General features: G+C 40.1%; 1 protein-coding gene across 26 annotated transcripts in view; it reads right to left on the bottom strand.

Annotated features, from left to right (window-relative positions):
• The window catches only part of lrrfip2 (leucine rich repeat (in FLII) interacting protein 2), a 216,545-nt gene that overhangs the window by 119,631 nt on the left and 71,381 nt on the right, over positions 1 to 25,533 (bottom strand). For all 26 annotated transcript variants that reach the window (XM_028817457.2, XM_051935774.1, XM_051935780.1 and 23 more), the window contains exon 3: positions 1,533 to 1,619. In XM_028817457.2, the coding sequence (XP_028673290.1) occupies positions 1,533 to 1,619 (87 nt within the window). The remainder of the gene's footprint in view (positions 1 to 1,532; positions 1,620 to 25,533) is intronic.

Here is a 25,533-nt window from a genome sequence, read left to right as displayed (position 1 = left end):
TCCTCTTTGCAGCACCTCTCAAGCTCCATCAGGTTGGATGGGAAGCGTCGGTGCACAGCCATTTTAAGATCTCTCCAGAGACGTTCAATCAGATTCAAGTCTGGGCTCTGGCTGGGCCACTCAAGAACATTCACAGAGTTGTCCTGAAACCACTCCTTTGATATCTTGGCTGTGTGCTTAGGGTCGTTGTCCTGCTGAAAGATGAACCGTCGCCCCAGTCTGAGGTCAAGAGCTCTCTGGAGCAGGTTTTCATCCAGGATGTCTCTGTACATTGCTGCAGTCATCTTTCCCTTTATCCTGACTAGTCTCCCAGTTCCTGCCGCTGAAAAACATCCCCACAGCATGATGCTGCCACCACCATGCTTTACTGTAGGGACGGTATTGGCCTGGTGATGAGTGGTGCCTGGTTTCCTCCAAACGTGACGCCTGGCATTCACCCCAAAGAGTTCAATCTTTGTCTCATCAGACCAGAGAATTTTCTTTCTCATGGTCTGAGAGTCCTTCAGGTGCCTTTTGGCAAACTCCAGGCGGGCTGCCATGTTCCTTTTACTAAGGAGTAGCTTCCATCTGGCCACTCTACCATACAGGCCTGATTGGTGGATTGCTACAGAGATGGTTGTCCTTCTGGGAGGATCTCCTCTCTCCACAGAGGACCTCTGGAGCTCTGACAGAGTGAACATCGGGTTCTTGGTCATCTCCCTGACTAAGGCCCTTCTTCCCCGATTGCTCAGTTTAGATGGCCAGCCAGCTCTAGGAAGAGTCCTGGTGGTTTCAAACTTCTTCCACTTACGGATGATGGAGGCCACTGTGCTCATTGGGACCTTCAAAGCAGCAGAAATTTTTCTGTAACTTTCCCCAGATTTGTGCCTCGAGACAATCCTGTCTCAGAGTTCTACAGACAATTCCTTTGACTTCATGCTTGGTTTGTGCTCTGACATGAACTGTCAACTGTGGGACCTTATATAGACAGGTGTGTGCCTTTCCAAATCATGTCCAATGAACTGAATTTACCACAGGTGGACTCCAATTAAGCTGCAGAAGCATCTCAAGGATGATCAGGGGAAACAGGATGCACCTGAGCTCAATTTTGAGCTTCATGGCAAAGGCTGTGAATACTTATGTACATGTGCTTTCTCAATTTTTTTATTTTTAATAAATTTGCAAAAATCTCAAGTATACTTTTTTCACGTTGTCATTATGGGGTGTTGTGTGTAGAATTCTGAGGAAAAAATGAATTTAATCCATTTTGGAATAAGGCTGTAACATAACAAAATGTGGAAAAAGTGATGCGCTGTGAATACTTTCCAAATGCACTGTATATATTTACTTATTAATAATTGCACTTTATTTGTAGCTAATTTGATAGCCCTACTAACTAAATAGCCAAACAATCTATACATATATGCAGTAAGTTTGTAAATGTGTAAGTTTAAGTTCATAAATGTTTCAATGCTGATGAATAAGAGTTTGAATAAATGAAACAAAAGAAATCAGTCTATTGGTGATATTTTTTATATTGGTTTACCGCTTACCTCTTTCTGTTGACGTTCTAGTTCTTTCATTCGAATGTCTCTTGCTTCTGCTCGAGCTGCTCGTTTCGCAGCAAGTCGGGCCTCTGCCTAAACATTATAAAGAATAGAAGTGCAGGTTATTATTCAATCAGTATTTAATTTTACTGTATATAGTTCACACACATAATGCCATTCCATGGTATTTAAGAGACAAAACACAAAGGGAAAAGTATAAGACAATTTAATTGCATGATAATTTACTTTAAAGTGAACACTTACTTCAATTATTAGTTTCTCAAAATTGTGCTAATTATTATTTACTATTTTTAGCTGATGCCTTTATCCCAGGTTACTCGTCACATGTGAGATACAACTGGTTAATTTCTTTTGTTTTCTTTCTAATTGGAGCAAAGGCAGGAAAAGTGGCTTGCACTTGGTCACACAATGTCAGTAGTGAGCTTGAACCAATAACATCAGGGGCCTCATGTATAAACGGTGCGTACGCACAGAAATGTTGCGTACGAAAGTTTCCACGCTCAAATCGCGATGTATAAAACCTAAACTTGGCATGAAGCCACGCACTTTTCCACGGTACCTCATACCTTGGCGTACGCAATTTCTCTGGTTGATTTTGCAGACTGGCGGCACCCAGCGTCAAAGCAGTGCTACTGTTCCTGTGTGGTCACCCTTTCTTTCTTAGCTCCACATTCCTGATGCGGCTTTATAAATACACTGAAACTAACTGCATATTGTTTATCAGTGTAATGCATCTGATTGTAATTAACCTGCAGCAATATAATGGTCCAGGGAATAGCCATAGTATTCCAAATACCATAACTGCTTTAGCGTTGTAACTCTCACTGCATCTTCTTCTTTCAGCTGCTCCCGTTAAGGGTTGCCACAGCAGATCATCTTTTCCATATTACTCTCACAGCACCACTCGGAGTATTTATATCACTGTATCTGAGTGGGGAATCACAGCAGCAGCTGACCGAAAAGAGAATTATCGGTATACAGCATGAAGCAGTCGCTGACTCAGCCATGGCAAAACACTTTAGAGACTTCCCAGTACGGACTTCGCGGTTTAGAAAAAGTTTCATCCCATGAACTCTAAACGCACTTAATCAGTCCATCAAGTGCTCCTTGTAGAACTGTTTACTTATAAGTACAATCACTTCACTGAAAACTTGCACTACAGTTATAACATTGCACAACCCGCGCCACTTTATAAAGTGCATATTTACATATGATGACGGTATTCATTTTAAGATGAAATGCAGCAAAATATGTTGATTATATTATACAGATAAAACTTTAACTTCATTTAAATAATCTGTATTGTTAATAATTAAACATGTGAGGACACGGTGCCGTAGCGCTAGCTAGTTCATGGATTGTTCCTGCATTACTTTGTATTCCTGTGCTGATGCGACACTGGAAAGACAGATAGAATAATTAAACATGTACTACGAAGATATTTCAATGTTCCTTAAAAGTTTTGAAGAATCGGCATTCTAAGCTTACAAATGGCTTCACATCTATTACATAGCTGATTGTGTGGCGATTGGGTATTTGGAGAAAGAAAAGTAAGGACAGGAATTGGAGTTTAGTACGTTTGAAAGAGACAGTACTGCTGTGATAAATTATGTCATTGAAGGTCGCGCATGGCGCAGCAAGCCTCTTGCGTGAGATATGAACAAGCACTGCGCCACCGTGTTCCCATGTTTAATAACATGCTTTCATTCCTATCATCATGAAAAAGATATCACTTATACAGCTCAGTATTTTAATTATTCAGAGAGCTGTAATATCACGAATGTAATGGATTATGTGTCCTGTCGGAGAAAGAGAAAGCCCGTTTAAGAAGCAGGTAGTGATTCACACACAGAGCACAAAGAAGATCAAATACAGAACAAAGCATTTAACGTCCTACTTTAGTTACAATGGGATTTGAGAAACTAGTAAATTAAACGATTTTAAGATGAAGTTTATGATGTTCTACTTTAATGGCAAAATAAACTACGTGATTAAAGTGGAAATTTCGAGATTAAAGTTGACATTTCGTGCTTTTTTCCCCACTGTGTGCCTATTTTTTTGTCTGTACCCTAATAAGCTTACAAATGACACTCAGACGGTGGGCTACGACTTGCCTTTTCACGGCGACTTTGATATGTGATTTCTTTTTTATTTCGGGCACTGTGCGACTTTGTGAAATTGAGCTTTCGAGTTTCTCCGACACTCTGTCACTCGATCAACTTCCTTTTGTTGATTATACCACTGTTTAAACCAACAAATAGTACGTTTTTCCTTTGCCTCCACTTGGTATTCGCTGAAATTCTTATATTTTCCCCCGTGTTTTTCCCATTGTCTTTTCTCAGAAGGCTATTTATATCGATTTGCATATTCAAAGAGGCGTAATTCTGGGAGGAGTTGGAGCGGGACAGAAGGCGCGTGCACATGCGTTACTTTTCACGCTGATCGGGATTTATGTAGTGGAAGAACGTGAAAGTTTGCGTACGTACAGATTCCTGCATCTGGATTTTTCTGTGCGGAAGCACATTCCCGCTTTCGTGCTTACGCCATGTTATAGTATGAGTTCTACGCACGGCGTTATACATGAGGCCCCAGGAATTAAATTCCAACGCCTAAACTGCTACACCACATTGAATGTTAAATGTCTGACCTAGTGGATGTAACCATCAAAGAGGAACTTCATTTGCACTGTATTACTGTATTACATGCATGGGGAGCTGCTGAGTATCCATGACTCAGGCAAGACAACTGATTCCATCATATAATACAGGTGCAACATGCCCACTCACTGAAGTGCTTTGAGTAGTGAGAAATTGCTATATAAATGTAAACAATGATTATTATTATTATTATAATAATTGCAAAAGCAAGACATTCCTTTGCATCTGTGAGCCATAAATATGGCGTGAATTAGTCCACTGTTCCCTACAACAACAACAACAACAACACTGTTCCCTAAATTAATAACAAACACATGCAAAATTTCAAATATCTTTCTGCTGGTGCACTAAAAACTGCAAAGATGGTGTCTCAAGTGCAGGTTATCTTTCCTTATCAGAACAGTGAAAGTGATTTTTTTCTCTGAACTATAGCATAAATTCACAAATGCATACTGCATACAAGTAATTTCCTTTTCTTAATTAAAAAAATCCCTTAACTATAAGCAATATATTGTTACAATCAAAATATGCCTCATATAAGTCAGCGGTTTCAGAACAAGGACAAATTTGCGAAAGTCAAAAATAAAGCAACTGACCTACAGTCAACAGTTACTTGTTAAAGTAATTCTGTATGACAATTAGTATATTTATTTTACAAAAGGAGTTTATGTGAAAAATACGCAAGTACATAAATTCTAATTCACTGTTTCTACATTTGCATTTCAAAGCTTTTCAAAGCCTGATACACAATTTTAGTATCAGTTTAAAATGCAACACAAAAGGAAATTACATTTTAATTCATGTCCATAGATTGCATTTCCTAAGTAGAAGCAAAAAAGATGTTTTGCGTTGTGCTTAGTGACAGCTCCTTGTGTAATCATGCCAAAACTAAATCTAATCTAATCAAACTTTCTTAATTATGCCTTGTTTCAGATAGGTACATTTAGGTCAGGTCAGGTTGGGGAGCACGTACTGTTGCTGCATCCCCCACACAACGAAACAGCTCTGGCTCAAGGCTGGCAAAAGGCAGACAGACACACGGTCCAGTCCCACCCTCAGAAAATTGCCATCCATCTGAGATCCAGGTTTTATGTGGGTGACCCCTTGGCATGCTCCAACCACACAAGTCTTCAACAATGAGGATACTGCGAGCCAGATCATTCTTGGGGAGTCATGCCACATGGCAGTAGTGCCATAACTGAAAATCCATCACAATGCAGGTAATGTGCCTCATTCGGTACTCTGTGAGCAACTGCTCATTCGACACAAAGTCAAATCAGCGGTACCCAATTATTAGAGACATAGTACCAAAGGAGTCCAGTCTTCATCTCAGGTCACTGGATAGCATCCATGTCTCGCAACCATAGTCCAAAACCGGAAGCACCAGGACTCTAAAGACCTGGACATCTGTCCTTTTGCAAACATATCGGGAGTCTCATACACCCCTTTCCAGCTACCTCATAACCACCACCCCCCCTCCCCCCATGCTCTCCAAATCAGTCTACTGACTTCATAGGAAGAGTCACCAGAGACATGAATGTCGCTGTCAAGGTAAGTAAACCACTCAATGAGGTGAACATTCCCTCCACAGACAGACACACTGTTGATGGTTGTGCCCAAGAGGTCATTAACGGCATGGATCTTGGTTTTTATCCAGGACGCTCGCAAGCCCAGGCACTCAGACTCCTTGCTCAGTTTCAAGAATCCGAATCAGAGCCTCCATTGACTCCAGGAAGATTACAGCATCATTGGCAAAATCAAGATCAGTGAACCTCTCTTCACCAACAGATGTCTCACAGTGACTGGACCTCACAACCCTGCTCAACATCCAGTTCATGCAAGTGTTGAACAGAATAGGAGTCCTATTTTCCAGTCAGTTGGGATGACGCTCATCTCACAAATGGAAGCAAAGATTGCTTGCAACGCCAGGAGGACAGCTTTGCCACCAACCTAGAGAAAGTTACCCCGAATACCACAGATTCCTGCAGCCTTCCCTCCCCTTAGCTGATTCACCACCTATGCAATCTCAGGGAGACTGGGTGGTTCACAGCTAATTGGAGAATCCGCCTCAAGAACATTGAGGACATTGGACATAGGTACATTACAGATAAAAATTAAACAATTTGAAATACTTTTGTACATATTTTATAAGTTAAAGAATTATTTTAAGGAAATTCATTTATTTTAGTATTTTATATGGTTACTGAACAATAAGCCTACAGAATTTCACATTGTTAATAAAAAATGAACAGTTAACACTTGTGGTCTAAAGTTTAATTATAAAAATCACTTTAATATAGGACACAAGGCTTCTATGCGTCTTTTATGCATGAGCTTAGTGTAAAATGTTTTTAAAGGGATAAAGGAGGAAAAAAAATCTGAATCAGTATTGGTATAAGCCGATCAAGTAACATGAAATCGGTGATCAGTATCTGCCTTAAAAACCTGATCAGAGTATCCCTAATAAAGGTTGAACTGCAGTATGACTGTCTGAGAAAGTATAGAAGAAAAAGAGAGGGGGTGATCACAACAAACAAACAGACTGTGAACTTGGAAATAACAGCACGGACGTAGATGTTATTGCTTGAGTTGTTCTCACTTTGAGCCTAAAGGGGCGCAGCAGCAGTAGGTTTCTGTAACAATTTTCTTTGCTTAATTAGATGTCAATCCTTGACGATAACCAAACTTGATATTTAATTTTACAGTTTACTAGTAATTTCATTCTGATGCATTACATCACTGTTATTATATTTATCTTTTCTGAAACTAGAACACAAATGATTTGGAGAAGATCAGTAAATTTCAATCCTTCACTTTCTTCAACTCCATTTTTTTTTTGTACTAATACTTTATGCTAATTTTGAAGTATCTGGTATTAGTACAGTTGTAAATGGGACTAACTTAGCTCAGTTTGTCTCTAATAGAAGTTCTGGAGACCAACTATGATTGCAGACTTATTCCAAACAGTTTCATAATTAAGGACTGTTTTGACCTCTAACTGTTATTATTTTTAATTAGCTATATTCAGAAAGTGTAGTAATGTAAAGTTTGCATTTATAGGAAGTGTAAAAATTTCTTTTTTTTTTTTTGTCCCATTAACAGACTTTTTTTTCCTACGGTCTTAACTCCTTTAATTGTAATCCAATGATGAGAATTAATGACTAGCAGAAGAGACACCTGGGCAAACAATTCTGAAATGCAGTAGCTACTTAGGAAAAAAAAAAATCAAAGTACATTTCCCAGTGCAATATGTATAAATACTTGATCTATTCCAATAAAAGTTTAGTAAGCCTACAGCAGTTCTGTAATTCATAAACTGACCACAACAAAATACATAAACTGGGAAATTACTGCCCTGTGTATTAAGGTAGGAGTCCAATAACAATGGAATGAAAATCTACAGCCACAGTTAGCCACCAAGATTGAATATTGGAATAACTGAGTTCCTTTGTTATTTGCATTGTTAGTTGGAAATCTGGCTAATAAAACAAGAAGCAATTAAAACACAAAATGCAACTGTTTAAGAGCCGGTTTATACTTCACGCTAAGAACACACACACGCATGCATCAAGGCTGCCACACATTCCCAGCGTTCATTTCAGGCATCCTCTGAGTGCATCCTCATAAATTAATGCAACATGCGTGCAAGTTGCAGTACCACGAAAAAATCGGGGGGGTAGGGGGAGGCACAGTTGGAATATGACGCTGTGGTATAGCAGGTCCACGACTCAGAATAAAAGGCCAGTTTTTGAATAAATAATAGCCGCACTTGCGGCTTATAGAGAGTGATTGGTAGTGTGGCCGGAGTGGTTCTCGGGCGCAACGTGGTGTGGCCGTTTCCTCGCTTAAATCCACAGGTGAGGAATCGTCCATATCCGTAATTAATGCCGGGAGGTGCTAATCGCTACACCTGTGCCACATCCCCATTATAAATAGAAGAAGCACGAGTGCAGAAGGGAGGAAAAAAAAGAGAAAACAGAGAACAGAGGTTAGAGGAGGAAGAAAGAGAAAGAAGTAAGCTGAAAGCCGGTGCATCAGTGAGTGAATGAGCGAGAGCAGGCGTGCTGTAAGAAGAATAGGCAGGTGGGAGAAGTGAGCCCTAGCAGGGTGTTAGGCTGGCACCCAGGGGCAGACAGATTGGGTCACTTCTGCTGAGTTTTGCAGAGGACCAGGAGTGACCACAATCGATAACAGCTTGCCGCGTAAGACCGGGAGTCAGAGATTTGGGACTGGAACTCCAAAGTGAGCACCCTGGCCGTTGGTGGAACCCAAGTCTTGGTCCGGGAAAGTTGGAGTATGGAGCCAGAGGACGGAAGGCAACCGGACGTGGAGAAGGTCAACTATAGGTATGGCAACTACACTGGTGCCGGATGGGAGAAGCAGGGAAGCTGGCATTGGGTTTTAAAAGAGAACAGTTTCCAGCTCCTATTAATGTTTTAACCTCGTTTGTAAAGGATTTATTTATTGGATTTTAAACTCCACATTTTCACTGTTTTTAATGGATTATTTATTTATTGACGTTTTGAAACACTGCACTAATTTTGGGATTTTGGATTTGTTTTGTTGGTTTTAAATAAAAGCAGTTTTGCACCTTTCCCCTTGCTTCATTTTGGTGTCCTCATTGTCCAGCTTATCCGGTTACATTACCAATGGTGTCAGGTTCAAGAACTCCCAAAGAGGAAGAGGGAGCATGGAGTAAGAACCTGCATCGTCACAGATACCAGGGTCTTTGTTTAGTATCAACAAGTGAAAGCAAGCTGCCCTTCAGATCTTATAGGATCAATGTAAGTGCTTCAATGTTTGATGAATGGTTCAATGAGGTGCTTTACTTCATCTATTTTTCGCAAAGGCAATACAAGTGTCACATATTCCCCATCATAATGACACAATACATTTAATGGTCTCATATACCATCTTCTGTACCATCGTTGTTTTTTTTTTTTTCTTTTCTGTACCTTCGCAACAGGATCAGAAGCATATTTGATCCACAGAGAAAAAGAAAGTGGAAAGGTCTATTTTGTGATTAAAGTAGAAATATCAACTTAACCTCGAAATTTCCACTTTAATCTTGTAGTTTATTTTATCATTAAACTAGCAAAATACCCGCGCTTCGCAGCGGAGAAGTAGTGTGTTAAAGAAGTTATGAAAAAGAAAAGGAAACACTTTAAAAATAACGTAACATGATTGTCAATGTAATTGTGTTGTCATTGTTATGAGTGTTGCTGTCATATATATATATATATATATATATATATACACACACACACACACAATCATTTATATATACATATACATATATACATATATATATATATATATATATATAGACATCCACATATATATAAATATATATATACACATAAACATATATATACACATACATATACGTTTCGCAGAAACAAAACAAACTGCATTCTCTGTAAGTTCTGACATTTTTCACCAGCGCAGCCAGTTCGTCGATCTTATTTGAGATTGAGTTCACATTCCCCAGAATAACAGAAGGCACCGAAGGCTTAAAACGCCACTTTCTCGCAAGCTGCTTCATTTTAAGCTTAGTGCCGGCTCTGCTGCCACGATACCGCCTTCTTACCTCGTCGGGTAAATATGGAACCACACCAGCACTGGCATTTGTTCTCAGCGCCCGAAGTTGAGTACTTGAATAGGCGAGTCTCGGCGTGTAAAAATCCATGCCCATGTTGTAAAAGTAAGTGTGTCCAGGGAACGAATCCACATAAAATAAAGTGGTAGGAGTGATCAATAAATAAAAATAGAAAAATAAAAGTAGAAAAATACACATAGATTACAAGTGACATCAAGGGCCTTTTGAACCAGAAGAAAGGGGCCTTTAAAGACGGTGATCAGCATGAGCTCAAGCGCGTGCAGAAGGAACTCCGAGTCCAGCTCAGGGCGGCGAAGGAGCAGTACAGGAGAAAGCTGGAGCAGAAGTTGCAGAACAACAGCATGAAGGAAGTGTGGGATGGGATGAAGATCATCACTGGCTGCAGCTCGAAGCAGGGTGCCACCATCGAGAGAGGCTTGAAGAGAGCAAACGAAATGAACATCTTCTTTAACAGGTTTGACCACCCTAACCCACTCTCACCTCGAATTACTGCACTCTCTACACATCCTTCTGCTGATACCAACATAGGAGAGACATCCCCACCCACAATTACAGCAGCGCAAGTGAGCAGAGAGCTGAGGAAACTTCGTGCCAGCAAAGCAGCAGGTCCAGATGGAGTATCGCCACGACTGCTGAAGGTCTGTGCATCAGAGCTGGGGGGTCCTCTACAGCGCATCTTCAACCTGAGCCTGGAACAGGGGAAAGTCCCGAGGCTTTGGAAAACATCTTGCATCACCCCAGTCCCAAAGGTATCACATCCTGGTGAGCTGAATGACTTCCGGCCTGTCGCTCTAACATCACATGTGATGAAGACCATGGAGCGGCTGCTGCTTCACCACCTGAGGCCACAGGTCCAACACGCCCTCGACCCTCTGCAGTTCGCATACCAGGAGAAGGTGGGAGCGGAAGATGCCATCATCTATATGCTACATCGATCCCTCTCCCACTTGGACAGAGGCAGTGGTGCTGTAAGAATTATGTTTCTAGACTTCTCTAGCGCCTTCAACACCATCCAACCTCTGCTCCTTAGGGACAAGCTGACAGAGATGGGAGTAGAGTCATACCTGGTGGCATGGATCGTGGACTATCTTACAAACAGACCTCAGTATGTGCGTCTCGGGAATTGCAGATCTGACATTGTGGTCAGCAACACAGGAGCGCCGCAGGGGACTGTACTTTCTCCGGTCCTATTCAGCCTATATACATCGGACTTCCAATATAACTCAGAGTCCTGCCACGTGCAAAAGTTTGCTGACGACACTGCTATCGTGGGCTGCATCAGGAGTGGGCAGGAGGAGGAGTATAGAAACCTCATCAAAGACTTTGTTAAATGGTGCGACTTAAACCACCTACAACTGAACACCAGCAAAACCAAGGAACTGGTGGTGGATTTTAGGAGACCCAGGCCCCTCATGGACCCCGTGATCATCAGAGGTGACTGTGTGCAGAGGGTGCAGACCTATAAATACCTAGGAGTGCAGCTGGACGATAAATTAGACTGGACTGCCAATACTGATTCTCTGTGCAAGAAAGGACAGAGCCGCCTGTACTTCCTTAGAAGACTGGCATCCTTCAACATCTGCAGTAAGATGCTGCAGATGTTCTATCAGATGGTTGTGGCGAGTGCCCTCTTCTACGCAGTGGTGTGCTGGGGAGGCAGCATTAAGAAGAAGGATGCCTCACGCCTGGACAAACTGGTGAGGAAGGCAGGCTCTATTGTTGGCATAGAGCTGGACGGTCTGACATCCGTAGCAGAGCAACGGGCACTCAGCAGGCTCCTATCAATTATGGAGAATCCACTACATCCATTAAACAGTGTCATCTCCAGACAGAGGAGCAGTTTCAGTGACAGACTGCTGTCACTGTCCTGCTCCACTGACAGACTGAGAAGATCATTCCTCCCCCAAACTATGCGACTCTTCAATTCCACCAGAGGGGGTAAACGTTGAACATTATTCAAGTTATTGTCTGTTTTTTTATCTGCATTTTTTTTATTTTTTTTATTACTCTTTAATTTAATATTTTTGCTGCTGGAATATGTGAATTTCCCCCTGGGATTAATAAAGTATCTATCTATCTATCTATCTATCTATCTATCTATCTAGCTCACAAACCGTTTCATCTACTGACTTGAAATTTGGTACACATATACTACGTCACGTGTACTATTCGCTTTCAGGGTGATGAATTTATTACTCTTTTTATCTTTATTTTATTTTATTGTAGAATCAACTCACAGCTGTGCGCACCATACTAAGTTATCGCAACACAAAAACTAACTTAATCAGTTTTAACGGGAAAAGATGCCGATGAAAGAAGAGAAGCAGCGGGACGCTAGGGTGAAGAGCTGCTCATTAAGCAGCAAGCGCATCAACCTCTGAGCAAACGAATGGTAAACGTACAGAGAAAAAGGATAAATAACATGAATGGTCATGTGAAGTGTATTCACTCCACGTTATCATGCAGTGCGCTGTTACTGGTATTTTGATAAAAGAATTTGAACAACATATAAGAAGTGTATAAATTATTAAACAGTAAAACATTAACATTTAAGAAGTAAAGATACATTGAGTACTACTGCAGTGCTTTCGGGTATAGTACATTTTTTGTTTGCCCATTACATGCATAAATGTATACATTTTTTGGTGTACCTACCCGAGAACACGCGACATGACCCGGCAGTTAAAAGTTTCTCGCTCCAGCAATTTGAACTCTGTTACAAAGTCTCGTTTATACCTCGTGTCTTCTCATTAAACTTGTATCTCGCAAATATGGTATTGCAAACGGCAGCTGGAGCGTTTCTATAAACTCAATTTAAACTTACGGTTTACACCGTGCTTTGAAGATGCATAGTACGCGACATGTGTTTCGCCGTAATTGTGGGCTCATCAGGCGTACACACTCACTGCACTTCCTTACGGGAATTGAACCTCGGACGTAGAGGCGAAGCCCCTAACGTTGTGCCACGGCGTGTGGTTCGTTCATTTGACAGCATGTAGATCGGGGTAATTACATTGAAAGCATTCGTAGTCTGATTCACAATCTGATTGTATGGGTGGTTACCTACCAGGTAACGCTTGTGGTTGGTCAGCAAGCTGGCTAACTTCTGCCACGGTGCCCTCTTTCAGTTGCGAGAAGCAGATCATAGAATGGTTGAAATAGTTTAATATATATAGCAAAATCCCCGCGCTTCGCAGGGGCTAATATGGTATTGCAAATGGTAGCGGGAGCGTTTCTATAAACTTAATTTAAAGTTACGGTTTATACCGTGCTTTTTTTCATTATGTTTTCGTACCTTATCAATTGTGTAATGTGTTTTTTGAACAGGTTTGATTCATCGAAGTGATCACTCCTGCTGCGTTCAGTCACTTCACGTGAGCCGGTCTCTTGTGTGATGTTGCAATGTCCACGGGTTTATTTAATGTTAGCTAAGACCCGGCAGTTAAAAGTTTCTCGCTACAGCAATATTAACTCTGTTACAATGTGATCCAAACTGTCGTTTATACCTCGTGTCTACTCATTAAACTTGTATCTCGCGAATATGGCATTGCAAACGGCAGCGGGTCAGTTCACGTGCTTACGTGGGAGACGTGATGACGCGATATATTTTGATATATATCAAAATACCCGTGCTTCGCAGTGGCGAAGTACTGCTTTAAAATTTTTATTAAGAAGAAAAGTAAACCTTTTTAAACTGTGGCTTCGCCTCTTGTGCTGACGTCGCCTGTCCGCTGTTTTATAAACGAACGCCATATAAGGCCGTCCTTTCTCCTTCACAGTCAGTTCACGTGATTACGTGGGAGGCGTGATGACGCGATACGCAACCCCGCCTCCCACGGCCAGCGAGTTGCAGTCCATTACTGTATATGGCCAAAAAAGAGGTTCCAGTTATGACCGTTACGCTTTGAATTTCGAAATGAAACCTGCCTAACTTTTGTAAGTAAGCTGTAAGGAATGAGCCTGCCAAATATCAGCCTTCCACCTACACGGGAAGTTGGACAATTAGTGATGAGTGAGTGAGTCAGTCAGTAAGTGAGTCAGTCAGTGAGGGCTTTGCCTTTTATTATTATAGATTAAAACATCATAAATGTCATCTTAAAACTGACCCAGTTGTTAATCCCTACATGCTTCTTGAGAGTTTCTCCTGTGCTGACAGCAGCAGCAGGAGGCAACGACCACCACACAGAACTCATTAAATTTATAATATTCCAGTTCTCTGCACATTTAGAATTCTTAGATTTATACTTGATATCACTTTCATGATGAAATGTTAAAGCATATGTATGTTACATTTTACAGATAAATAGTTAACGTTATTTAAATAATTAAAACTGTTAATAATTACACATGTGGAGCAACGGCAACAGCAACAGAGTGGTAGAGCTGCTGCCTTGCAGTACGGAGTCACATCCCTGGCTGGAGTTTCCATGTTTTCCTGGTGGGTTTCCACAGTGTGCTCTGGTTTCCTTCCAAGGACATGCAGGTTTGGGGATTTGGTAGCGCTAAAATGACACTAGTGTATGTGTGTGCTTGTATTCACCTTGCGATAAGCTTATGCCCTATCCAGGGATTGTTTCTGCCTCATGCCTAATGCTTGCTGCAATGCACGCATCCTTGGATTGATGGATGTAATCATTAAACATCCACCTTTTTCAGAGATATTGTTGCAAGGTGTCCTGGGAATTTAATGGATGCCGAATGTTGTTTTCTCACAGTGATAATATATGCAAACTGGTGGAATCCTCCAGATTTACACAAAGTACACAAGCAAATATAAACTGTACACTGCTTGTGTAGCAGCACTGTCCGCAAGTGCATGCGTCACGTGACGTATAAACCGGCCTAAAACTAAAGAAAACAATTAAAGAAAACTTAAAAGTCAAGTTAATTAAAAAAATAAATAAATAAGACAAAATGTTGCTTGAGCAATATTTGCTTCAGCAGCAATAACTAGCTTTAAAGTAGGCAACTCAGTTGGAATAAACACCTATGGCCAATGCTGAGTCATCAGCAAATTTTAAGATGAACAGGTTTTCAAATTTACTCCTCCAAAAAATAAGTGTACAAAAGAGGTGAAAGAACACAGCCCTGGGAGGACCATGTGGATGAGGAGAGTGTATCAGACAGACTACCACTGATTTTTTTTTTCTTGAAGTCCTATCTGTTAAAATGTCAATTAGCCACCTGACCAAACTGAAGTTAAAATTTAAATCTTTTACAAGTTTCACTGCAGAAGGGTAGGGCAGAATGGTGTTAAAAGCTGAAAAGAAGTCTATAAACAAGAGCCTCACACAAGTCTTGATGTCTTCCAAGTGTCTATATAACAGAAGAAACAAAGTGACAATGGTGTCCACTATACTTCTATTAGACTGGTAACTAAATTGAAATGGTTCTAAAAACTGTGAGTGTTGTAAACATATTTTAAGTAATTCTTTGCCTTTCTTTTGCTTCTGTGGTGTGTCTTTATCTATGTTAAGGAAAACCTTGATGGCTCAAGCAGATGGTGAGAATTAAAAATGGAAGATTTCCGTATACTGACACAATATTTGTATAGATTCACCTATGTGAACATCTCACCACCTCCTGGGCTGAGCATCATCCATTTTGAGAAAGCCAGCGAGATACTCAGATGCTCTTCTCACCAGTGAAGGTTGTTCAAGAAACTGGCCCATTATTTCAAAACCAAACATAACTTTTGCTGTTTGAATGCAATTTTGTTTCAAATGGACTGATAAAAGAGACATAAAACTTAACAGAGGTTATTTTCCAGTATTCCTTCAAAAAGGAAGTCATTAAATTATCAATTACAAGACAAATTCCCTACTTTTTCTTTGACCTCACAATTTATATTCATAAGTTTAGTTTTTTATTTTTTAAATGTCTGTACTTACAGTTGTGCTACGATTCAATTTTATTAGCAATTAAAACTTGCAGCCTTTTGATTGTTGTTTATAGGCTATTGTTTGCAGGGAAGTATTTTTTTTATATATTTAATTATTTGGACACCAAACAATATAACAAAACTTCTCAATGGGAAAGGATAGAGTTATGATATGTATCAAACAAAAACAACTCTGCATTCAACCCCTACTCAACTAAAAGAGTAACGTAGATTGAGAATCACATTTAAAACAAATCTTTGTATAATGTAAAACAGCCAGTCAAGTAAAAGAAGTTAAGCACAGACTTGGTTTGTTTACTGTAAAATTAGATTAATGAGCTCTTGCCAAGTTCTGACGACCAGATCTTCACAAAAGAAAATCTGTATTTTGCAGCTTAATAAAATAGCAGAATTGGTTTCTCACCAAATTACAGAAGGTGGATAAGGATTCTTCCACTAGGATTTTTCCATTTGAAAACATTGTCTTTCTGCAAGTAGTGTGCTAGAGAAAATTACCACCAATGTTTCACAGCACACTTTTAAACCATCTGGTATTATTCAAAATATTTCTGTTAAGGTGTTAGAATAAGTTTTAAAACCAACGCTATCCGATATATGTGCAAAAAGTTTTGCACAAAATCGTTTATATGTAGGGCATAAATAAAACTTGTCACCTAAGTAATGCAGGTGTTTGATGACATCCTTTACAAGTTGGATCTTGTCTTTTTAAATAAGAGATATATATAATTGATGAAAAACGTTTAGCTGAATTATGCCATGCTTGGCACATATTTGACAACAAGTTATTTTATAAGTGGTTGAATTAAACTCTTTTCCTGAGGTTTGAACTGAAAGGTCCATTTCCGATCATTTTCTTAAAGCAGCAAAGGCTAAATACAGTAAAACCGAGATTACCCGTCAGGGGTTGGGATCGAGGCCATGACAGATAAGAGAAAAGACAGACAACAGAACAGCTACTTTAAAAATGATATACGGTAGATAAGTTTAGTTAATTGTATTTATTTACAAAACAAAACTATATTAACAAAATATAATATATTATTAGCAAAATTAATTAATTCATATAATATTGCAACAACTAGCATAATAAGCAAACACAACTCAGAGGTATTAGAGATTTTTAGGTTTTACTTGGAGTCTTTGTTCCATAACAAAAGATGCCCTGTCTTATACTTTGTTATCTGGGTTATGGTGCACACCTCCAAAACAATAACAGAAAGTTTTCCCTACCAATCAGTTCATCTCTGCCACTCACATTTTGCTTTTCAATATTCTGCAAACACTCCTGCTTATTCTCTCCCGACTCCCTACTCAAAACTTCTTCCAACTGCATTTTCCTTTTTCTCCTAACCTCTCCTGTCAGTCAACCCCTAAGAGGTGTGTCTGCCCCTTACAGAACAGAAGCCCTTCACACAGTCCCAACACTTACAGCATTCATTCCACCCTTTCTACACCCCCACAGTGCATCTTAAGCTGCTTGCATGTCCCAGTATATTAACAAAACATAATAACAGAATTTAAAAAGAAAATTACAGTACTGAAGAATATTATCATTAATACAAAATAACATTACTGCTAGTGGTTTCCAATTTTGACATGCCTTTCAATTTTGTCAGCATCACTCTTTATATCGTTTATTGTTGTTCTTCATACTCCATAAATTGAAGCAACACTTGAAATATTTTTGCCGCATCGTAAACATTTAACAATTTTATTTTTTTGTAACAATTTCAACACCACATGCTTATGATTGTTGGCCATAACAGTGTGCAGTAGATTGATTATAACGAAAGAAAAAAGCTATGAAACGCCATTAAAACCAAAGGTACATACTGACACTGCGATTTTAAAATACATGGCACTGGGGAATAATACTACACACTATGTACAATGTGCACAGTTCACAGCATACTGCATGGCAGTAGTAGTACAATATTAGGTAGGCAGTGATGTGCGTAATTTTTTTTTTCTTTTGCCCCGACGGTTAACAGAAACAGACGGTTAATGGAGTGTTGGATAACCAATGTTTTCCTGTACCTTCATTTTTATTATTTTTTTAAATATAATTTGGAAACACTGCTTGAATTTTCAACCATACTAGCCTGTATCACCTCAGGAGTAGAAATCCATATTACTAACCGAGAATGGTAAACCGGAAGGCATGGACGCAGGTACACGGCGATGGGACCATGAGACATAGTGCACAGGCGCCTACAGCGCGCGTCTCATAAACCGCAAGCGAAGTCTGATCCATCGCGAATGAAGGAGTCACAACCCAAAAACAAAAGAGCTCAACTAACATGAATAAGACATGAAGCAACAACGCGCCCATAGCTAATGACTAACGACACAGCCACACAAAAAAGAGGATTCTGCACTGCACCCCAGAGTCAAATGGAAGAGGCTACGGAGGCCCCACAGGTCCACAAAGATAGTACGGAAGGCGCGGGAAAGTACGAAAGGCGCAGGCGCCTACAACGCGCTTCTGAACTAAACGTTCACACTACACAGCATGGTCCACGCGCTTCTAACCCACCGCAAGCATAAACACGAGATAGTACAGAAACCACACAGATCCGAACTCCACAACATATGTGAATCACATTACAGTGATACAATATTAAGCACTTTACACATGGACAACTGTATGTAGCCCTCTCAAGAGAGTACAGAACCCTACACGTGCACACTACAAAGCATAGTCAAACCCGACATAGTACGGAAGGTGCAGGCGCCTACAACGCGCTTCGAAAGCACCGCAGGCAAAAACCCGAGATAGTACAGAAGCCCCAAAGATCCAGACTCCACAGCATATGTGAATCACATTACAGTAATACAATACTATAAGTACTCACAGAAAACACAAACAGAAGAGGCTTCGGCTTCCCGCCCCACAGTCAAACCAGACAAAGTACGGAGTCCCCAAACGTCCACAAAACACAGCATAGTCAAACCCGAGATAGTACGGAGGGTGCATGCGCGGATACGTGGGCGCCTACAACGCGCGTCTGAAACTGCAGAAGCAAAACTGTCTCAGCTCCAAAACCAAACAGCTCGACTAATGGAACTACAAAAGCGAGCCCGCATGGACAAATACAATGAACGACGACGCCTACAACACGCATCTGAAACTGCAGAAGCAAGGCAGGCATGGGTTCAAAACGAAACACCACAACTGACGGAGATACAAAAACGAGCCCGCCTAGATAAAATCAATGAATGCAGGCGCCTACAACGCGCGTCTGCAAAGCAGGCATTATGGACTGCATTAGTAATATGGATAGTTCATTTGCTTTGGCATCTACCGGGGTAAATATCTGGCCACCAGCTGGCAATGGCCCATACTGCTTTCGCGTATGTGGACAAATATTACATCGGATTGGAACAGTGCACCCTGAACCACATCACGAACGCAAATATGCACATATCTTCGTGTTAGATCCAGATGACGCAATCTATCAACGAATGAACCTCTGAGGGAGCTACAAAAACGAGCCTGCATGGATACGTAGGCGCCTACAACGCACGTCTGAAACCGCGGAAGCAAAACTGTCTCGGCTCCAAAAACCAAACAGCTCGACTAACGGAGCTACAAAAGCAACCCAGCATGGACAAATACAATGAACATGGACGGCTACAACGCGCATTTGAAACTGCGGAAGCAAAGCAGGCACGGGTTCAAAACGAAAGACCACAACTGAAATATTCCAATATATCTTTCTAATGTGCCATGCTATGGGTTCTTTACTTCCTTTGTTCGTCATCTACACCTTTACACTCCAATATATGTCATACATGAATCAATGTATTTCGGCTTACTCAACACCAGGGGTTGGTGAGTGAAGCGAGCAGGGGACGGAGCTCCCCTAGTCAGTAAAGAAAGACATAGGTGACAGTCAGGAAAAGAAACAATGGTTCCATATCTTTAATAAATGGTGAACCACAGGGTTGCTGGTGAATTAATGATAACTAGTGTTAAATGAAGCACGGATAAAAAATACATAGAAGATTTAGAACAGGACTTTTTTCCATTGTAAACCAAACACAAGTAAATTTTGTGCACTTCTCCCAGTTTCCAATATTTTATTGCATGAATATTTTCAGCACATTAATAGAACTGAAAGGTAGGTAGTGCCATGCCACCTCTACTTTAGATTCCTGTGGATCTGCCATTTTTATTTGTGGATGTTATGAATTTCTGATAAATGATGTTACAATTTAGTCTAACCTCTAATTCACCAGCTAAAGAAGGATGATGGAAGGACCTTCTATTAACATTTTATCCATTATGCTACCAAAAACTGTGTTTGAAGAGATCTTGATGTTTAATTAGTATACATAACTTTCTGAGATATAAAGCACCATATCATCAGCATAAAGAGATATTTTCTGTTCTAGCCAATACCTTATGATCCATTTTTCATGGATTGCCTCCAGATAAAGCATTGCTGATAGTGGGCACCCTAGTCTGGTTCCTAATTCTAATTTTAAAATAGTCAGAGCTCATATTTTGATTTAATTTGGGGCTTCTGAACTGGTGTACAGTAATTTATTCTATGCAGATATATTTGGGCTAAACCCAAAGTTGCACAGTATGTTAAACAAATGCCCCAAATTAAACTCTATCAAAGGGTTTTACTTTATCTAATAACAGAAATACTGCTGGACAGTCAGATTTTGTAGGTGAGCATATTACATTGAGCAAATGTCAAAGATGGAAATTAAACGTCTGCCTTTAATTAGTCTCACAGGGTCATACACAATTCTTAAATGAGAATACATGTCTGGGATTAATGCATTGAAATCCAGCGCTGCATGGGCTACACCCACTGCTGCGGTTATCCATTCAGGAGCTCAGTAGCACAAGTGAAGCTAAATTATCCTGCAAATTGTAATTAATGCTACAACAGTGAAGACAGACTGACAAACACACACGTAGACCACCACAGTTACTGGCCTCCTCATTATAAAAATTGGTCATTCTGAAAAATGCCACTGTCTGTTTCTGTCATTTTAATCATTGAATTACTATATGACATAACAGCAAAGCATTGAGGTTTATGGAAATACAACAGGTTAAAATTTTGCAACTACTTTGTCATGGCATGTTTACATTTAAGTTAGGCAGTAATGTTACATTTCTTTAGTTTTTGTTTAAGACATGAAGTCAGAATGTGACAGTTGTGCAGCCTCTGTGCATATACTGATGGTGTTAAGCAGATTTGCTGAATCACTGTTTTGAGTACTAGAATTTTCATCTCCTGTGGCACTTTGTTATTAGCTCTCTTACCAGTAGTCCTTTTGACAAAGTGTGATGTGCAGTGTATTTCAAATGTATATTCTGCAGTTCAGATTTTCATGAATATAGCTACCAGTTCTTTCAAGCTTACATAGACTCCTACACTTTCGTTTTAACGCTAAACGACAGAGCAAACAAAAAGCACCTGTGATACAATAAAAATCACGTTTACCATTTGTCCAATGATGCCATAGAATGTTACTGTTTAATCTGATGCTGCAGAAAGGTTTTTCCATGCATCAAGTTATGTTTATTTTTAAAACATGCCAAGTCCACTTGCACATGGTACATACAGTACATTTATATGTCTAATGGGCATTTTTTTTTAGGAAAATTTGACTGTAGACAGTTCATTGTAAACAGATGCTTGCTCTCCCTCGGACCAGGTCAACATGAGCATCGCTGATTTTTGCAGTTCCATATCACTGGCCCCACTGGCTGCTGCCGTCATGAGCAGTTGGACTGGTTAAGAAATATGATACTCTGTGAACCCTCTAAGTGTCCCCACCCAGTTTCAACCAAAATACATTCATGGTTGTCTCCTGATGTATATATAATACATCTGGCTTTAGTGCAACTACAGCTATATAGACAATGGATCAGAAAAGGTGTTGTCAGTTGCCCTCATTGGGTGGTTTGCTTTAGCTGTGGGTGGAAAAAGACAATGCCGTCAGCGAAAGCAACCCCTCATGTCCCAGAGTGGTAGTACTGATGCCTGACTTCAGCGAGACTAGCCTTTAATAAGTCTGATCTTGTACAGTGATCCCTCGCTATATCGCGCTTCGCCTTTCGTGGCTTCACTCCATCGTGGATTTTATATGTAAGCATATTTAAATATATATCGCGGATTTTTTGCTGGTTCGCGGATTTCTGCGGACAATGGGTCTTTTAATTTCTGGTACATGCTTCCTCAGTTGGTTTGCCCAGTTGATTTCATACAAGGGACGCTATTGGCAGATGATTGAGAAGCTAGATTGCTTACTTTTCTCTCTCTCTTGCGCTGACTATCTGTGATCCTGACATATGGGGATTGAGCAGGGGGGCTGTTCGCACACCTAGACGATACGGACGATCGTCTAAAAATGCTGAAAGATTATCGTCACGTTACTATCTTTTGTGCAGCTGCTTCCTGAAATGACATGCTGCACGATGCTTCGCATATTTAAAAGCTCGAAGGGCACGTATTGATTTTTGACTGAAAAACAAACTCTGTCTCTCTCTCTCTCTCTCTCTCTGCTCCTGACGGAGGGGGTGTGAGCTGCCGCCTTCAACAGCTTTGTGCCGCGGTGCTTCGCATACTTAAAAGCCAAACAGCCCTATTGATTTGTTTGCTAGAGATTGTTTTCTCTATCTATGTGACATTCTGTGCTCCTGACACGCACTCCTTTGAAGAGGAAGATATGTTTGCATTCTTTTAATTGTGAGACAGAACTGTCATCTCTGTCTTGTCATGGAGCACAGTTTAAACTTTTGAAAAAGAGACAAATGTTTGTTTGCAGTGTTTGAATAACGTTCCTGTCTCTCTACAACCTCCTGTGTTTCTGCGCAAATCTGTGACCCAAGCATGACAATATAAAAATAACCATATAAACATATGGTTTCTACTTCGCGGATTTTCTTATTTCGCGGGTGGCTCTGGAACGCAACCCCCGCGATGGAGGAGGGATTACTGTAATATCAAAGAAGGAAGCATTTCCTCGATTCTTCTAGCTAAAACTTTTTCAGCATCTTAATGACATTGTTTATTATTGAAATTGGCAGATACATGTAGCCAGTCTGTACTCTTCCATGGAAAAAAAGTACTAGACACTTAGCATAATGTTTTTGGTAGAAGTTTATTTTCTCTCTCTAGGCACTGCTAATAATAGTGCTTACTGAGTGAAGAACTTTTCATGAAATTCTACTGCATAGCCAAGTGGGTCTGAAGCTTTTCCACACTGCAACAAGTTTATTACATCTTGAAAATTTCAGAATTTTTATCAATCTCTTCTGCACAGAGAGCTTTGAGATGTGTTGTGCTCTGTCAGAAAAATTCTTGACTTCAGCATCATTTTCTTTACACTGTGAGGAATATAAGGACTTCCTTAAATATGTTAATTATTCCCATTCCTTATTAATGAATTTAATAAACTTCTCATCTGCCAGCACCAATGGCTTAAGTCATTATTTACAATTGACGTATGCACAGCATAATAATAATGTTGGCTCCAGAAGAGTAGTATACTTGCAAGATAAAATACTGGGTAGTAAATTATTATCATTTAAAAAGTAGTAGATTCTCAAGAGACTGTGCCACACTGATAAGAAGAAAGGATATTCTTATGAATTAAGTATAAAAATACCTATGGGACAGATAGATTATCTGTAATTAGCTGTGTAATTGTGTTTACAGATGTGTCTAGAACTTAAGAAGAGTCCACCTTGGCAAATTAAATAAACCGGACAGTTTATACTGTATAAGATCCCACAACTAGCACTTCATGTTAGGACAAAAAACAATCCACGAAATCCAAAGACCTCCTCGGACCTCCATGATAAAACTGTGGTGAAGCACAGAGACAATAATGGTATAAAACCATTTTTTATGTGTTGACTGTTCCCAGGAGTACAGTGACCTCAAAAGCTCAGAACAGAAGAAATGTGGAATCACAAGGACTCTTTACAGAGTTGGCAATTCAGCCAAACTGAGTAAACGAGCAAGAAGGGCCATGGTGATGGAGATGACCAACAACCCATATAACAGAGCTTCAGAAGTCTCCTGTTGAGATGGGATAATCTGTTGGAATGACAACAATTTTAGCAGCACTCCATCAATCAACGTTTATGGTAGAGTGGCTAACTCCTTCATGGAGTTTGCCATAAAGCATTTAAAGGATGTAGGAAAACATGATGAAAATGTTTCTCTGTTCTGAAGAGACAAAACTGCACGGTTTTGTTCTAACTCCAAGTATTATGTCTTATGAAAACAGGACACAACTCATCACCTGACTAATACTGGTGAAGAACAGTGGTGCTTCTCAGGGGCAGGAATGGGGAGAACGGTTAGAATTGTGGGAAGGATGAATATAGCCAAATACAGAGAGGACCTTGGGTAGAAGCTGTTCCAGAGTCTCGCGACCTCAGACTGGGGTAACAATCTCTCAGCATGATAATGACCTGAAGCATACAGCAAATACAGTACAATGCTGGAGTATGTTTGGGCTTTGGAACAAGTCTACGACTGTTCTTGAGTGAACTAGCCAAAGTCCATAAATAAAATCCATAGAACAGTCTAAGAAAGCTTGTGAAAGTCTGCCAGGAAGAATAGGATAAACTACCTATATGCAGGTGGGCAAAGCTTGTAATGACTTATCCATTAATACTCAAGAGCTATAACTGCCGACAAAGGGGCTTCTACATGGTAGTAAATTAAGATTATGCATACTTACAGTAATAGGAGATTTCAGCTTTTGATTTTTAATAAATCTGAAAATCTTTCTGAAAACATGCTTTGTCATTATGGGTTACTAAGTAGATTGATGGGCAAAAAAAATATACAACACAAAGTGTACAGGAAGTGAAGAGGTTGGAATGGTTTATGAATCCACTATATACATTAGCCAAAATTGGACTGAATTGACTTTATTGTCATTCAAACCATAAAACAAGGAATGCACAGCTGAACAAAACTACGTTTCTCCAGGCTCAATATACAAACACAGAGACAAGTACACATTATACAACAACAGACAGACATAATGGACAACATAAACAGATAGAAAATGTATATAATCCACCAGACAAATTAGTGAATACTTGTGTTGAAATGATGAAAAGTCAGGAAAAACATTAACATAATGAACAGACATAACAGCATTTTAGGAGATGTGAGATTCCAAATATATGTGTTCAGGAATTTAACAGTCTCAATAGGTCAGCATGTTGTTTGCTGTTGGTGGGAGTTGAGTAGTCTAAGGCCTGTGGGAAGAAACTCCTACTGAGTCTGGCAGTCATGCACCGCATACTGCAGTAGGGTTTGCCAGAGGGCAAATGTTTGAACAGTCAATGGGTTGGGTGGGTGGTGTTTTTGACTATCTTAGTAGCTCTCCTAAGACAGCATGACAAGTACAGATCATGTATAGACAGTAGGGTGGTTCCGATGATTTCTTCTGCCACCTTCACCACTCTCTGGAGGGAGTTCTGATCTGAAACAGTACAGCTGCCATACCAAACTGTACGGCTGCAAGTCACGATGCTCTCTATAGTGCCTCTGTAGAATATTGTGAGGACAGGAGGGTTTATTCTCCTCATCAACAGGAGAAAGTGAAGGCGCTGCTGTGCTTTCTTGAAAAGGAGATGGTGTTTGTATTCCATGTCAATGGTGTGCACACCAAGGAACTTTGTGCTTCTTTCTGACTCCATAGTGATTCCATGAATTATAAGTGGAGTATGTGCCATGCATTTCCTCCTGAAGTCAACAATGATCTCCTTCACCTTGTTGACATTCACTGATAGGTTATTGTTGTCAC

The sequence above is a fragment of the Erpetoichthys calabaricus genome, chromosome 13, assembly GCF_900747795.2.
Source record: "Erpetoichthys calabaricus chromosome 13, fErpCal1.3, whole genome shotgun sequence".
In the NCBI taxonomy this organism is placed as follows: Eukaryota; Metazoa; Chordata; class Cladistia; order Polypteriformes; family Polypteridae; genus Erpetoichthys; species Erpetoichthys calabaricus.
This window is presented reverse-complemented; position numbering and strand designations above follow the sequence as displayed.